Below are 15,851 nucleotides of genomic sequence, written 5' to 3'. Positions count from 1 at the left end.
AACACGGAGCTGGAATGGACTACACATGATGGGCAAAATGGTGTTAGAACTGATATGGTCAGGAATGAATTGCATGGGAATGAGGTTGGTCAAGAAGTAGTTGAAAAGAAGTATGGGCAAGTTATAAGAGAGGCTGATATGTTAAGCCCACTAAGGATAAAAAAAAAAAGTGGGCTTGAGTGAGGAAAAGAAGGGTGGGCCGGTTTTAAGAGAAGCTAAAGTGTTTAGACCCATAAGGCCAAAAGAAAAAGAAAGTACTAGTGTGGAACGGATTAAACAGCCACAAAGCCGAGGCCGAATGATCAAACAAGAAGTTAGAGGAAGAATTAAAAAAATAGCAAGGGAAAAAGGAAAAGCCCAAGGTGTGGAGAAGTCTGAACAAGCCCAAGAGGTAAGTAAAAAAAGAAAAGTTTATGATGAAATGTTATTTATTTTTGATGATAGAGTTCAGAAACGTTTATGTGAAGGGGAACAGGAAGGGAGTGTTAATTTCTTTGCTGAAACGCCGGGGGCTTGGGAACCCCCGTTCAGTTCGAGTGTTGCGCGAGCTCGTGCAACGTTGGAAGCCCAAAATTAACTTCCAGTCGAAGACAAAGATGAAGAAATATCATATGGAAAAGGAGAAATTTAAAACTGGTTTGTTGAATGGTTTAATTGTTCCTAGTGTGGGGAGGAGTGGGGGATTAGCTATGTTATGGAGTAGGGACATAAAAGTGGAAGTTCAAGGCTATTTAGGAAATTATATTGATGCAATTGTGACTGATCTGGAATCAAATTTTAAGTGGTGCATCACAGGTTTCTACGAAAATCTTGAAACTCATTGTAGAAAAGAATCGTGGAATCTTCTGAGAAGCCTTAGCCAAAAGTATTAACTCCCCTGGTTATGTTTTGGTGATTTTAATAAAATTGTGTCGGTGGAAGAGAAATTGGGTGGGGCGCAAAGATCTTAAAAACAGATGGATGATTTTAGAGAAGCAATACACCATTGTAGGTTCAAGGATCTTGGTTACTGTGGTCCTGAGTTTACTTGGTATAATATGCATTAGGGTGAAAGCAGAATGTAATTAAGACTGGATCGAGCTTTGGCTACTCCTGATTGGGTTGATCATTATAAAGATATAAAAGTACATCATTAGGTAGAATCCACATCTGACCACTGCACTTTGCTTATTCTGATGCTACTATTGTTCAGAAGTATCTCAATAGACGTAGATTTCAATTCGAAGCTATATGGACAAGAAGGGAGGAATGCAAAGATATTATCCAAGAAGTCTGGGATGGCAGCCAATAATTAAATTCTCCTATGGGGATAGCTGCTAGGTTGAGTTGTTGTGCTGAAAATCTCTCTAGATGGAACAAAATGGTGTTTGGGCAAATTCCAAAGCAAATTCAGAAGAAAAGGGAGACTCTCAGTACTCTGGTCTATAAAGATAAAGATGGCAGCTTAGGTAGCGAAATCAATATGATAAGAAATGAGATTAATGAGTTGTTGGATAGTGAAGAAATTATGTGGCATCAGAGATCGAAGGTGCAATGGTTAGGCCTTGGGGATCTAAATACGAAATACTTCCACACTAGGGGTTCAGACAGGAGAAGGAGAAATACTATCAATAGTATTATGGATGAAAATGGAAATTGGCATGATTCTATTGATGGTATTGCTGAGGTGGCTATGTCATATTTTAAAAATATGTTTTCCACTTCCTACCCGACCCGCATTTCGGAAGTCCTTGATGCTATTCCAACTAGAGTCACTGAGGAAATGAATCAACTCCTTATCCAAGAGTTTACAAGGGAGGAAGTTAAGGCAGCACTAAAACAGATGCATCCAACAAAAACCCCAGGTCCGAATGGTATGTCTGCTATTTTCTTTCAAAAATATTGTGGTATTGTTGGTAATGATGTCATATGCATGGTCTTAAATGTGCTTAACTCTAATATGTCTATAGTAGAGATTAATAAAACAAACATCACTCTGGTGCCAAAAATTAAAAAAAAAAAAAAAAAACCCACAAAAATGACAGATTTTAGACCTATTAGTCTTTTTAATGTTGTTTATAAACTCATATCAAAAGTATTAGCCAATCGTCTCAAAATAATCATTCCACAACTTATATCAGAAAATCAGAGTGCGTTTCTCTCTGGGAGACTAATTACTGACAATGTGCTTGTAGCTTTTGAACTTATGCACTATTTAGAACATAAGAAGGAAGGAATGGAGGTTTTTGTGGCAATAAAGTTAGATATGAGTAAAGCATATGATAGGGTGGAGTGGGGTTTTATTAAACAAGTGATGGAAAAAATGGGCTTCCATGAAAAATGGATAAAGTTGATCATGCATTGCATCACTTCTGTATCTTACTCTATCCTTGTTAATGGTGTTGCTTATGGTAATATTATTCCTACAAGGGGTCTCCGTCAAGGAGACCCAATTTCGCCTTATATCTTTCTTTTATGTGCAGATGGTTTTTCCTCCCTTATTAATGATGCTGCCGGAACCAAAGAATTAGTGGAGTAGCAATATGTAGAGGCTGTCCCAAGATCACACATCTATTTTTTGCGGATGACAATCTTTTGTTTTGTAAAGTAAATAGTCAAGAATGCCAAAATCTTATTGATATTCTCCAGCTATATGAAGCTGCATCGCGGTAGAAAATTAATGCGGATAAATCTTCAACCTTTTTCTGTAACAATACCCCGGATGATAGAAGATGTGAAGTGTTGAATATGTTGGGTCCAATGCAAGATACCCAACATAAAAAATACCTTGGCTTACCCTCAATCATTGGCAAGTCAAAAGTTGAAATATTTGCTAAAATCAAAGAGAGGGTGGAGAAAAAATTATCAGGGTGGAAGGAGAAAATGCTATCAGTGGGTGGCCGAGAGATCCTTATTAAAGCTGTTACTCAAGCAATTCCAACATATACTATGAGCTGCTTCCAAATCCCAAAGAGTCTTTGTGATGAGATCGAAGGAATGATGAGGAAGTTTTGGTGGGGTCAAGAATCAAAAATTGCTTGGGTTAGCTGGAAGAAAATGTGTAAGTCCAAGTTGAATGGAGGAATGGGGTTTAGAAATTTAAAGGCTTTCAACCTTGCTATGCTAGCTAAGCAAGGTTGGAGGTTGATTTCAAATCCTAACTCTCTGGTGGTCCAAAGCTATAAAGCAAGATATTATCCGCATGCTGATGTTTTTAATGCAAAACTTGGATCCGGCCCTTCCTATTCTTGGAAAAGCATCTTCAATGGGTTGGAAGTTGTGAAAAGAGGTACCCGGTGGCGAGTTGGCAATGGCGATAGGATTCATATTTGGGAGGATAAGTGGCTACCTACTCGAACAACGTACAAAGTAATCTTCCCCCCAAAGTCCTTTAACGATTATTCTAGGGTCTCGGCGCTGATTGATAGAGACACGAAGAGGTGGAAAGGTGATGTAGTTAGATCTTTGTTCTTGCCTTTAGAAGCAAGGACTATTCTAAATATTCCCCTTAGCCATAGCCTTCCAAAAAACCAAATCATATGGGTGGGTAATAAAAAGGGAGATTTCAATGTAAAAAGTGCTTATTATATTGCTGTTGGGGTGCTAGACACAATGGAGGAAGGTGAAAGCTCTTTGGGTGATTCTAGGAGTCCTCTTTGGAAGAAACTATGGCACTTAAACATTCCTCCCAAGGTACGTATCTTTGCTTGGAAAATGTGTATGAATGTTCTTCCTACTTTTGTGAACTTGCAAAGAAGAGGTGTTAATCTTTGTGATATTTGTCCGACTTGTAGGAAGGAGCCTGAATCGAATCTCCATGTTTTTGTTAAATGTGAAGTGGCTAGGAGAGTGTGGAGATGTTGGGTGGATAGTCCTGTTAATTTGCTGAATGTAAATATGGATATTATAGATATTGCTATGAAAATATTTGAATCTGGTACATCCCGTGACTAGGAGGTTTTCTTTGGGGTTGCATGGGCAATATGGTATAACAGGAATAAAATTGTGCATGAGTCCTTAAGTGAGTTTCCTGATCATATTTGGGGTTTTGCTAAAAATTATACTCTTGAGTTCAAAAGCGCCTCAATAGCTTGCTCTCAAGGCTTGACTTGGACAGAAGGGAAGTGGACAACGCCTCCTCAAGGTGTGTTCAAGATCAATGTTGATGGTGCTATATCTGAAAATGAAAGGAACTCAAGTGTGGGAGTTGTTATAAGGGATGCAGCTGGTAATGTTCATATTGCTTGCTGTAAATATCTTCAGGGACAATACTCGGTGGAGGAAGTTGAAGCGCTGGCTATGGAGTGTGGCCTAATTCTTGCCAAAGAACAAAAGCTATCTAGAATCATATTGGAATCTGATGCATTAACAGCTGTTACTGGTGTCACAGTAGCTAAAACAAATGGCTGTCTTGGTCATGTTTATCAGGGGATTCGTAGTTTGCTTTCTTCGTTTAGTAGCTGGAAAATCAAGCATGTGAAAAGAGATTACAACAGGGCAGCTCATGAGCTTGCGCAGTATGCAAGGCAAAAGGAAGAGTCTCATGTCTGGAAGGGAGTTTGTCCTCCTATGGTGGTTCATGTTATCTAGGAAGATGGTGTTTAGTTTGTTCTGTGTTGAGCTTTTCTTTTGGCTTTGTTGTACTCTCTTTTCTATTTGGCTATAAGATTCCAGTTGTTTTGTTTCAAATAAATAAATAAGTCAACTTTTAATTAGGTGATTTGACTAAAAAGGTGCATAATTTTTTTTTTAATGAATTTGCATATAATAGGTCCCATGAATTTTTCCCCAAATTTTTTTTCTATTAGGGTGTCCATTGGTGCATATCTTTTTGGTAGAGATGGCATTACAATTAGTCACCTAATAGGTGGTTGTGCATGAGTCCCTCTAGAAAGACAGTAAAAAATGAGTAATGCTAAAATTATAAACTATTTTACAATATTTTTACAAACTATTAATCTAACAAATTCTTACTAGTTCTAATTTGGGTTTACTACTAACATCACATTTTTACTTACAATAAATATTTGGAAAATGCTAAAACCACATCAGCAGTTTATAAAAATGTTGTAAAATAATTTGTATCTATAGCATTACTCATAAAAAAATCCAACAATCTCCCAATATTCCCAAATGAACCTATAGCACCTCATATGTATGATGCCTTAAACTAATTTAGAAATATTGTGAAATCTATGTTTTCATATATGGAGATTTTAATTTTTCTTCTTTTACACCATCTGTCTATTGTTGTGATTTAGAAATCGATTGGGGTACCTTGTACTCCATATACATTAAAATTGTAGTAGTGTGTGTATATATACAAACCATACAACCTAAAGGGAAACCTTTCTTAACGTCATGAGTAATATTCCCTGTAAAAAGGTAAAATAAAGGATTATATATATGTGACTTCATTTTCCCTCGTAGTTTCCCCCAAGAAATCTGAGTTCTAGAATAACACATTCTTTAGCTGAACTGAGCTAGGTAGTTAGTATTTTTTTTCTTTAGCTGGTAAGTATTTCCCCTTTCTAATTTTGTTTGTTTATTTTGGATACATTCATTCATTTATTCTCCACACGATATCGCTCAATCGTTCAAAATTGCAATTGAAGATGCGTCTAATCCGAAATCACTACACACACACAGAGGTTGTTGCAACACTATATACGAAGACTCGAAAGATTTTTATTTCTTTTTATATATAATTATATATTTTTTGGAAGGAAAAGTCTTTTAGGGAATTTTTTTGAGAAGAAGAAGAAGAAGAAGAAGGATTTTAGGGAATTGAGTGTGAATACTGAATAGTTGCGCTTCATTGGGCTCAAACTTTTGGAACAATATTCTATTTATATGGTCCAGCAAGAAATCTTACCCTAAAAAAAAAAAAAAAAAAACGAGTGGGTTCAGGATTGAAGTCCAATGGTTTGCACTCATCTTAGAGCCCATACCCAATTTTCACATGAGAAAAAAGAAAAAAGAAAAAGAGGATCTCTTTCAAATTTTCAATATCCAAGTTTGAAATGGTCATTTTAAAGGTGATTCTCAAGTCAATCTCCGCAACTCTTAACTCTAATGCTTTTTTTTTTTTTTTTGGAGAAACAATTCTATTGCTAATACTTTGTTGAAAATAACGTATGTAATATAAATAATTATCTCACCTCTTCTATTCGGTGGAATTGATGTTATGTACCAACTACCAAGATAAATAGCCAAAGTTTTTCCCCAAAAAAAAAAAAAAGAGAGAGAGAGAGAAAAAAGAAGAAGAAGAAGAAAAATTAGCCCCTAAACATAACAACATGGGCTATTTCTTGCACTAGCTGAGGCGCACTTCCATCTCTTTCAACCCTAATTGGACCCGCTTGACATAGTTTTAGATGTGTTGGTTTCTTCTGCCTTTTGTTTCTTGCTTAGTTGCGTTTCAAAAAACAGATTCATCCTATAATCAATTTTGGTGGAGCCTAGCCATGGAAAAAGGTTAACCAATAGGGCTCGTAAAAGGACCACAAAAATTGAATATAGATTGTTGTAAGTTGTAAGAGCAATTGCATCAGTTCTTAAAAAATGGAAAAAGTGTTTATTTTACATATTTTTGCTCAAAAAACTACCCACATCAGTAGGTCTATTACACTGTTCATATGCAAAATTGCTATAGAAACCGTGTAAATATACACGGTTACTGTAGCGGTGTAAATTGATATTTTATTTTATTTTCTCTCTCTCCGATCAGACTTGTCCTTCTTCTTCATCTCACTATCTCTCTCTTATCTCTTCATCTAAGAGTGCAGCCAATCAACCTCCACCCATAACTACAACCTAGCGCCACCCAACCACAACCACAACCACCTAGCACCACCCAAATACCACAACAAATAATAATCCAACCAAAAAATAAATGGAAAATCAAAGAAAAAAACAATAGGAAATCGAACCCAAAATCAATAAGAGAGAGGTGGAGAGTTTGAGGGAGGAGATGAGACTTGTGAAAATTGAGATAAGAAATATTTTATTATTAAAATAAAATAATAATAAAAGAAGAATAAAAAATATTATTTATATAAAATAGAGTGTATAATAGATGGACTGATGTAAGCAATGGCAGAGTTGGGATTTTAGTTGAGGAGAGGTAAAATTTAAAGTAAATTAAAAAAAAAAAAAAACTTTAAAAAAATCGATATAAACCATTGTAAGCAACTATAATTCTCATAAAAATTATACTAACAAATAACAACCAAAAGAAGAAATTAATTTAAATACATAAAGACATTAATATCAGTTTGTCCAACATTGCTAAAAGTAAATATCGATACCTTTTGGCTTCATGTTGTACTTTCATTATCATCAAAACCTCTTTAGAAGTCAAATCTTGCCATGAGGGAAGCTTTTCTATTGTGGCCTTACTAATTTATGGTGTATTAAGTATGTTTTATGCAACTGTTTAACCTTTTGTAATGCAATGTTTTCTCTATTTGATGCTTTCATTTCCATTGCTTCTTAGTTAGGACTTAGGATAGTTGCTTTTTCAGCTACCTTTGTATTTGTAACTTTCATAATACAATTACAGTGCCTGCGTTTGGATAGCACTTTTTCTTACTCAAAGTAAAGTTGCGTTTTGTGTTTTTTTTTTTTTTTTTGCCGCGGGGGACAAAATTTACTGTACATGTACTGTGCGTGCGCTATTCACGTATTGTTCATGCACTGTTCACGTAATATTTAATATTAAAAGTGGGTCCCACAATACTATTTACACATTTAAAAATTATTTTGCTACAGTGTTTTCAGCAACAATCAGTTTTTATCAACTTTCAGCAACAATAAGTGTTATCCAAACGGACCCAGTGTGACACATCAAATTATTCGTACTTAGGGACTCGAGCCATGCAATTTGGTTTTTTCATTTTCCCAACTTTGTTCTTTAATATGGTTGATTGTTGTCTAATTAGTGTAGCAATTTAATCTGCATTTATATGGACCTGATAATTATATATCATACTATTTTTTTTTCCACTACAAATACTTTGTTGTAGAGCCACAAACAATTGAAATTCCTAAAAATAAAAAAGGAAAAACTGGGATGAACATCCAAAGTGCCGTGAATAGTGACATGCTAAATCTTAAGAAAAGATAAAAGTTAAAAAAAAATAATAATAATAATAATGATGATGTTAGAGCATCCACAATGGGGGTTGTATATGCCAAATGCTAGGAGCATTTGGTATTTAAACCCCAAAATCCTCCAGCAACCGGGAAGGTAAATCCTATATGCAAAAAAAAAAAATGAGATTTAGCTACAGTACCATCTCAAATGTAAGATGGTACTGTAGCTGAATCTTATAAAAAAAATATATATATATATTTTAATGTTTTTTTTGCCGGGAATATCTCTCATGCTCTTTATTATTTCTCATTATTTTCTCTTTCTTCGGTCTCTCTTCCTCCGTTCTCTCTGTCTCCTCTGCTGTGTGATATCTTCAGACCCATTACTCTGCCCCTCTCTCTCCGATCAGTTATGGGTGCTTCTCTTTCTCCGTTCTCTCTGTCTCCGTGATCCGATCCCCTTTACCGATTCAGTCCTCTCATAAATCGGTTTGGATTCACCGATTCACTCATCAAAATCACCGATTCACTCGTCCCATCGGTCTCTCAAATCAAATCGGTTTGGATTCACCGATTTGTTTGCAAAATCTCTTCACGAAGCTCCATCGGTCTCTCAAATCAAATCAGAATCAAAATCACTCCTAATCAAAACAATATTATTAGATACAAACTATCCCTTATGTTTTGTGACAGTACAAACAGAGAGCTTTTTTGAAAGGGAATGAAGAAGTTTAGGTATATACAAAAGGCTTTCACTTACTCCAAGTTAACCCCCAACATAATGGAGGTTTAATTTACAAGGTAGAGAAAGTGTGCACTTAAGGTTAGGAAGAGGTGTGGGGTTCACAGGGAACAGTGGTTAGGCCTGAGTAGCCCCTGCCTTGATCACATGTTATGTGAGAGAGGCTCTTGTGGACATAATTGAGTGACAGTAGTAGAACTGTAACTCATACTTTTTTGTGTATGACTATTGGCTAGTTTTGGAACTCATTTGCTAGCTGTGTTAATGGTTGCTAAGGGTTCATTCTCTTTGTTCACGAGCTTGGATCTTAATGCCCAACTGCGTACAAAACACATTCAATCATTCATTTGGATTTATCGATCTTTACTTATTCTGTATTCCCATTGCTTTAATGGGATGAGAATTTGGATACTAGCTAAGTGCTAATTCAGTGTTCTAAGAGCCTATTACAAACAAAAGCATCACTCACAAATGGCCTATTACAAACATAGTAAGTCTAATGACATTTTTTTCATTCAAACTTTTGAGCTGAGATACTGTATCCGTGTACAATAAAATAGTATCAAATAGTGAGTTTATGTAAATAAGTAACACAGAGTAGTGGGCTTAATTACATCTCTAACTTGTGTCTCTATACATTGCTTTAATAAGTACAAGGAACATTGCATAGTGGGCTTAATTACACAGTAACACAGAATAGTTGCATGTAACATTGTGGGCTTAATTACACAGTGGGCTTAATTACACAGTAACATTGCATAGTGGGCTTAATAAGTACAAGGAACATTGCATGTAAATAAGTAATTAGAGAAATATCGGTTTAGAAGTCTCTACAAGGAAGAGTTCAAAACAGGACATTTAATAATAAAATGAGATTTACATAAGTGGAAATGTAGATGCTTGAGATGCTCTAGTATTTTTAAATTGCTCTAGAAAGATCAAAAGAGAATCTTCATTTCCTTTCACACACCAATACAGTGACATTAGTAACAAAATCGATTTCTTTCCATGGATGCTTAATTATAATTGTTTTCCAAGTGTCAAATCAAATATGTACGGTGAAAATTCTGTGCTATTGACTACACCCCAATAATTTTCACACTCATTGAACTGAATTCCACAGCTCCTTTTGAGAACCATTCCTAAATTTACACTAAACATACCGAAATTGCAGCTTCAACATATAAAACGTGCCATTGTCATAGAATCGAAACTGGGTACACTAAATGTTTCCAAATCAATCCACAAGGAAACACACAACATGCAACTATTGAACTATTGTATTGGGTTTTTTTTTTTTTTTTTGGCATTAATTCTAAATGTTTATCTTAACAACTAAAAGAAATTCACAAATGCATTTTTATATATGACTCTTAAAAGAACAGAACCCAAAACAAAATAAAGGATGCAAAGCAATTGAACAAAAGTAGGAAACATACTGGAGCGGAGTTCAGAGTCACCGAAAGAATCCAAAGAAATAAGAGCGAAAATTATTGGACGCCCAATAAGAGCAAGAATGTTGGCCTCCAATCTCAGACAGCAGAATCTGATTAAAACAAAAAGAAAAAGAAAAGTGTTAGATCCACGTATAGAAATATAATACTATATATAATATACAAAGAAAGAGTGAGAGCTATATATACATACCCATGAAATGAAATGAATGAATTGGGTCCCCAAAAGAAGGCTTCGGATGGAACTCTGAAATGGGTCCCCACCTCTGCAAACATCAACAGCCATTCTTAGATCAAAACCCAAACACAAACACAAGCTGAATCCCCATTTTTTTAGCAGAAACACAAACACAAACACAAACACAAAACCCACCTAGTAAATTGCTTTGATTTTGATTTTGATTTGATTTGAGAGACCGATGGAGCTTCGTGAAGAGATTTTGCAAACAAATCGGTGAATCCAAACCGATTTGATTTGAGAGACCGATGGGACGAGTGAATCGGTGATTTTGATGAGTGAATCGGTGAATCCAAACCGATTTATGAGAGGACTGAATCGGTAAAGGGGATCGGATCACGGAGACAGAGAGAACGGAGAAAGAGAAGCACCCATAACTGATCGGAGAGAGAGGGGCAGAGTAATGGGTCTGAAGATATCACACAGCAGAGGAGACAGAGAGAACGGAGAAAGAGAGACCGAAGAAAGAGAAAATAATGAGAAATAATAAAGAGCGTGAGAGATATTNGTAATTACTCAAAGAGAAATATTTCATTATCTCACATAATAGTGGATCCTAATAATAGATTTTAGGATGAGATCCATCACTGAGTAATAGTAGGTAATTCTCCGAGTTTATCTTACTTATAATTATTTTATTATAATTTACTCTTATCTTTACCTTAAGTTGTATCTGTTATATTTGTTTTTTAGTGGAGTTTGTGATATGTTTTTGTATTAAAAATTTAGAACACATTTTCCTCTCTTTTATGTGTGTAGGTTTGTTATTAATTAAAAAAAAAAAAAATTATATCCGTTATATTGATTGGATTAGGAAACAACCTCAAAGTGACACTATCTAAATTCTATACTAGAGCCTTCTGAAATAGGCCACTCGGTTGCAAAGATTGTTTGCTTTGGATCCGTTTATTTTGCTGAAACTGAAATTTTGTTGCTGAAAGTAATATAGATCTCATAAAAGTAAAAGTTAATTGAAATAGTACAATGATATCATAAATAGTACTAAAAAATACAGTAAAACTTATAAATAATAATAAAATAAGTATCTGTTTAGATCTGATGATACGTCTAGTGTCTGTGTTTCAACTTTTTGTTTTTTGAGAAGAGCGTTTTATGTTTTTCCAATGGGTTCTGTATACTGTTTATGAGACTTACAAACTTCTTTTTTAGCAAAACTTTTATTAAAAATAAGTTTCACAATACTATTTACATATTTAAAAATTATTTTGTTACAATATTTTTAATTTTTAATTTTTAACAAAATAAACATATCTAAACATTTTCTCAACTAAAATTTAACCAAATAATTTTGGGAAGGTCGCGCACAGCTTTTAATGTCCCCTGTCCACATGTCATAACAGTCGCAAGATAAAACTGGCAACAGTGAACACGAGAGTCACGAGATTATTATCACTGTCAAACAAAACGAAGCATGCACGGTACAGATACAGTACTCTCTATCTTTGAGCCACATGGGAAAATGATTTAGGGGAGAAAACAAAAACTATCTATGGCCATGGTTTCTCTTTCATTAATTGGTTAATAAATGAGACATTGCAACTATTGATATTGATTATTGATTATAGAGCCTGCCAACTATTGATATTGATATTGACATTGCCATTTTATGGGGAATGCCATCATTTCACATAATTTGTCACCTAATGAGTTATAAGTGATAAAAATATAATTTTATAGATTTTACTAATTGGTGTCTTTATAGATTTTATTAATGTGTGCTTTTAAGGTACACATTAATTTTTATTTTTGAAATTTTTTCTTTTAAGAATTGAAAAAGTAATGACAATTTTTTCAATTCTCGAAAAAATGTTTCTAAAAATATAAAGTTTAATGTGTGCCTTTAGGACACACATTAACCGGATCCTAATTTTATATAGACTCATCACTCTATATCTACTATTCACAACTTACTGCATAACGAGTTAGGACTAAAATTGTACGAAATTGTGTAATCCCAATATTGCTCTTTTATGGGTCATGGGCTTAAAGCAATGCATCAGCTTTTCTTAAAGTTTTTATCTATTTCACTTAAAGAATTTATTTTTTCTATTTTATATTATTATTTTTATTATTTTAAATTATTATTTTTATAAAGCAACCATAGTTAGAGGCGGAGTCAGGGGTCGAGGGGGGAAACTATCACCTGACTCCTCATAAAAAGGCTCATAGAATCCGTTAAATGTTTTGCCTCTCTAACCTAAGAGCATCCACATCCGGATGCTAAATCTCATCTTATTTTACAATCTCAAAAAACTACTTTATCTATTATACCATCCCATTTTACAATACACCCAACATCCCAAAATTCTATATCTCATCCTTTTATTAAAATATTATTTTTTTAATCTTTCTTTATTATTACTTTTCCAACTACCATTTTTTGTTGTTTCAAATTCAACTGCTTTTTCAAACGGTTGGAATGTCCCTGCCAAATTTTTTTTCTACACACACACACACACACGTTGGAATGTCCTTGCCAAATTTTTTTTCTAACACACACACACACACACACACGCAGAGAGAACCTGCCTGCCACAATGTCCCTGCCAAATTTTTTTTCTAACACACACACACACACACACACAGCCTGCCACAATGTCCCTGCCAATTTTTTTTCTAACACACACACACACACACACACACAGCCTGCCACAATGTCCCTGCCAAATTTTTTTCTAACACACACACACACCCTGCCTGCCACACACACCTGCCAATTTTTTTTCTTTTCAAGTTCTTTCCAACACACACACACACACACACACACCCTGCCTGCCACACACACCTGCCAAATTTTTTTTCTTTTCAAGTTCTTTCCAACACACACACACACACACACACACACACACACACACACACAGAACCTGCCTGCCACACACACCTGCCAATTTTTTTTCTTTTCAAGTTCTTTCCAACACACACACACACACACACACACACACACACACGTTCTCTGCCTGCCACACACACCTGCCAATTTTTTTTTCTTTTTCATTTCAAGTTCTTTCCAACACACACACACACACACACACAGAACCTGCCTGCCAATACAACCTGCCAAATTTACACACACACACACACACACATCCTTTCAGTTTTTTTCTTTTCAATTTCTTTCTAACTATTTCAACAACCACAGAACCTGCCAATTTCTTTCCAACTATTTCAACAACCACACACAGAGAACCTACCAATTTTTCATTTTTTTTGAGAAAGAACTTGCCAAATATCAATTTACTCAAACTTGCTAACTTTAAAAATCCACATACATACATAAAAATGCAACCTGCCAAATATCAATGTACTCAACCTGCCAACTCAAAAAATCTACATACATATATATACATACAACCTGCCAATTTTTAAAATCCACATACATATATATATATATATACATACAACCTATCAAATATCAATGTACTCAACCTATCAACTTTTATAATCCACATACATATATATAGATACAATCCACATACATAACTATCAATATTGTCTTTAGAAGACTCATACATATATCAAATTACAATAAAACTCCACATACATAAGTGACACACTTAAGTTCCTACAACTCCCCTTGTAATTGCCATAAATGTTCAATGAGGTCTAATTGGAGTTGAGAATGAATTTTATGGTCTCGAATACATCGATGGGTTTCAATGAACTCCGTAAATTCATTTGTGTTCTCCCGTGATGGTTGTATAGTAGGATTGTCATCAATTTGCTCATAATCTACTTCCACCGCTTCATTTACATCTCGCTCATCTTCAATGATCATGTTATGAAGAATTACGCATGCTTTCATGATGTCTTGGAGCGTTTCACTATAGAAAAATCTTGCAGGCCCACGCACAATTGCGAATCTTGCTTGAAGCACTCCAAATGCACGCTCTACATCCTTTCTATTCGCCTCTTGAGCTTTTGCAAATAATTTGTTCTTATGTCCCCGCGGAGATGGAATTGTTTTAACAAATGTTGACCACTTCGGATATATGCCATCGGCAAGGTAGTATCCCATTGTATACTCATGGCCATTGATTGAGTAATTAACTGCAGGAGCACGTCCTTGTTCGAGCTCAGAAAATATAGGAGACCGTTCTAATACATTAATGTCATTATTTGATCCAGGTAATCCAAAAAATGCATGCCATATCCACAGATCAAATGATGCCACTGCTTCCAAAACAATGGTTGGCTCACGAATGTGACCAGAGTACTGACCTTGCCATGCAGTCGGACAATTTTTCCATTTCCAATGCATGCAATCAATACTCCCTAGCATCCCTGGAAATCCACATCTTTCCCCATTGACTAAAAGTCGAGCAATGTCTTCGTTGTTTGGGGACCTCAAGTATTCCTTGGAGAAAATATCAACCACCGCTTTAACAAATTTTTTCATACTTTCTATTGCAGTGGATTCTCCAATCCGCACATACTCATCCATAAAATCAGCTGTCACTCCATACGCAAGCATCCTAAGTGCAGCTGTTATCTTTTGAAGAGAAGATAAACCGAGCCTTTGGGCATTATCTCTTTTTTGGATAAAGTAAGGTTCATAAGTTTCCACTGCGGATTGAATACGGAGAAAAAGAGGCCGACTCATCCGAAATCTCCTCCGAAATAACTTAGGAGGATATACTTGTGTGTCGGCAAAGTAGTCGAGATAAAGTCTTTTATGGCCTGCCAAACGATCACGTTCGATATACCGACGACGTTTACGTTGTGATGTTGAACCCTTAAGAACTCGCCTCATTATCTCATCCTCGTCTGAGTCGTCAAAAAGCAATTTGCGAAGCCTAGAGCGACCCATAGAGACAATCTTGAAGACAACAGTGTTAGGAAATTATCACAATTATTGCAAAGCAAGCAGAGATTACATTATGGAAAGGGACAAGTAGATATATTATTCAATAAACAAAGCTTAAAATCTGTCAAAGCAAAAGTCCCCTAGTAAAGATTGATAAGAAATAAAGCAAAAGTCCCCAAGGCTCATAATCTTCTCTTTCAGCACTACGAACTAGAACAGTGTATTGTATATGCTAAATTGATACCACTATTTGAAGATAGCATGAGTGCTTTTTTTTTTTTTGATACCACTATTGTGCTTTTTTGATACCACTATTGTATATGCTAAATTAAAAGAGTAAACAGCTACGAACTCCAATAAAGGTTTACAAAGGCTACTTCATCCTCATGAGTGCTTTTTTTTTTCCCCTATTTTTTGATTTGTTTCTTTGACAGTGAGATGCATTTGTATAGGTGTTGTTTACTGTGAGTTTCTTTCTGAGTTGGAATTGTAACTGTACAGTGCTTTATTGTGGTT

The 15,851-nt window shown here is 35.2% G+C and overlaps 2 protein-coding genes and 1 long non-coding RNA gene across 3 annotated transcripts; 1 reads left to right on the top strand and 2 right to left on the bottom strand.

Moving 5' to 3' along the window:
- Positions 1 to 1,360: 1,360 nt before the first annotated feature.
- LOC136064552 (uncharacterized) lies at positions 1,361 to 2,518 on the top strand. Its single transcript, XM_065766454.1, has 2 exons — positions 1,361 to 1,853; positions 2,076 to 2,518. The coding sequence occupies exons 1-2, from the start codon at positions 1,361 to 1,363 to the stop codon at positions 2,516 to 2,518; spliced, it is 936 nt and encodes a 311-aa protein (XP_065622526.1).
- Positions 2,519 to 9,398: 6,880 nt separating this feature from the next.
- Positions 9,399 to 11,006, bottom strand: LOC112007723 (uncharacterized). The gene is made up of 3 exons (XR_010626192.1): positions 10,646 to 11,006; positions 10,466 to 10,538; positions 9,399 to 10,364 (listed from the first exon to the last, which is right to left on the bottom strand). It is a non-coding gene; the product is annotated as an uncharacterized LOC112007723 (long non-coding RNA).
- Positions 11,007 to 14,093: 3,087 nt separating this feature from the next.
- Positions 14,094 to 15,338, bottom strand: LOC136064551 (uncharacterized). The gene has a single exon (XM_065766453.1). The coding sequence runs from the start codon at positions 15,336 to 15,338 to the stop codon at positions 14,094 to 14,096; it is 1,245 nt and encodes a 414-aa protein (XP_065622525.1).
- Between the last annotated feature and the right edge of the window lie 513 nt (positions 15,339 to 15,851).

The sequence above is a fragment of the Quercus suber genome, unplaced genomic scaffold (assembly GCF_002906115.3).
Source record: "Quercus suber isolate HL8 unplaced genomic scaffold, Cork oak 2.0 scaffold_706, whole genome shotgun sequence".
In the NCBI taxonomy this organism is placed as follows: domain Eukaryota; kingdom Viridiplantae; phylum Streptophyta; class Magnoliopsida; order Fagales; family Fagaceae; genus Quercus; species Quercus suber.
This window is presented reverse-complemented; position numbering and strand designations above follow the sequence as displayed.

Coding starts and splice junctions, on each gene's coding strand:
- LOC136064552 (XM_065766454.1), top strand. CDS start 1,361: ATGGTGTTTGGGCAAATTCCAAAGCAAATTCAGAAGAAAAGGGAGACT. Junction 1,854..2,075: donor AAAAACCCCAGGTCCGAATG/GTATGTCTGCTA, acceptor TCATATCAAAAG/TATTAGCCAATCGTCTCAAA.
- LOC136064551 (XM_065766453.1), bottom strand. CDS start 15,338: ATGGGTCGCTCTAGGCTTCGCAAATTGCTTTTTGACGACTCAGACGAG.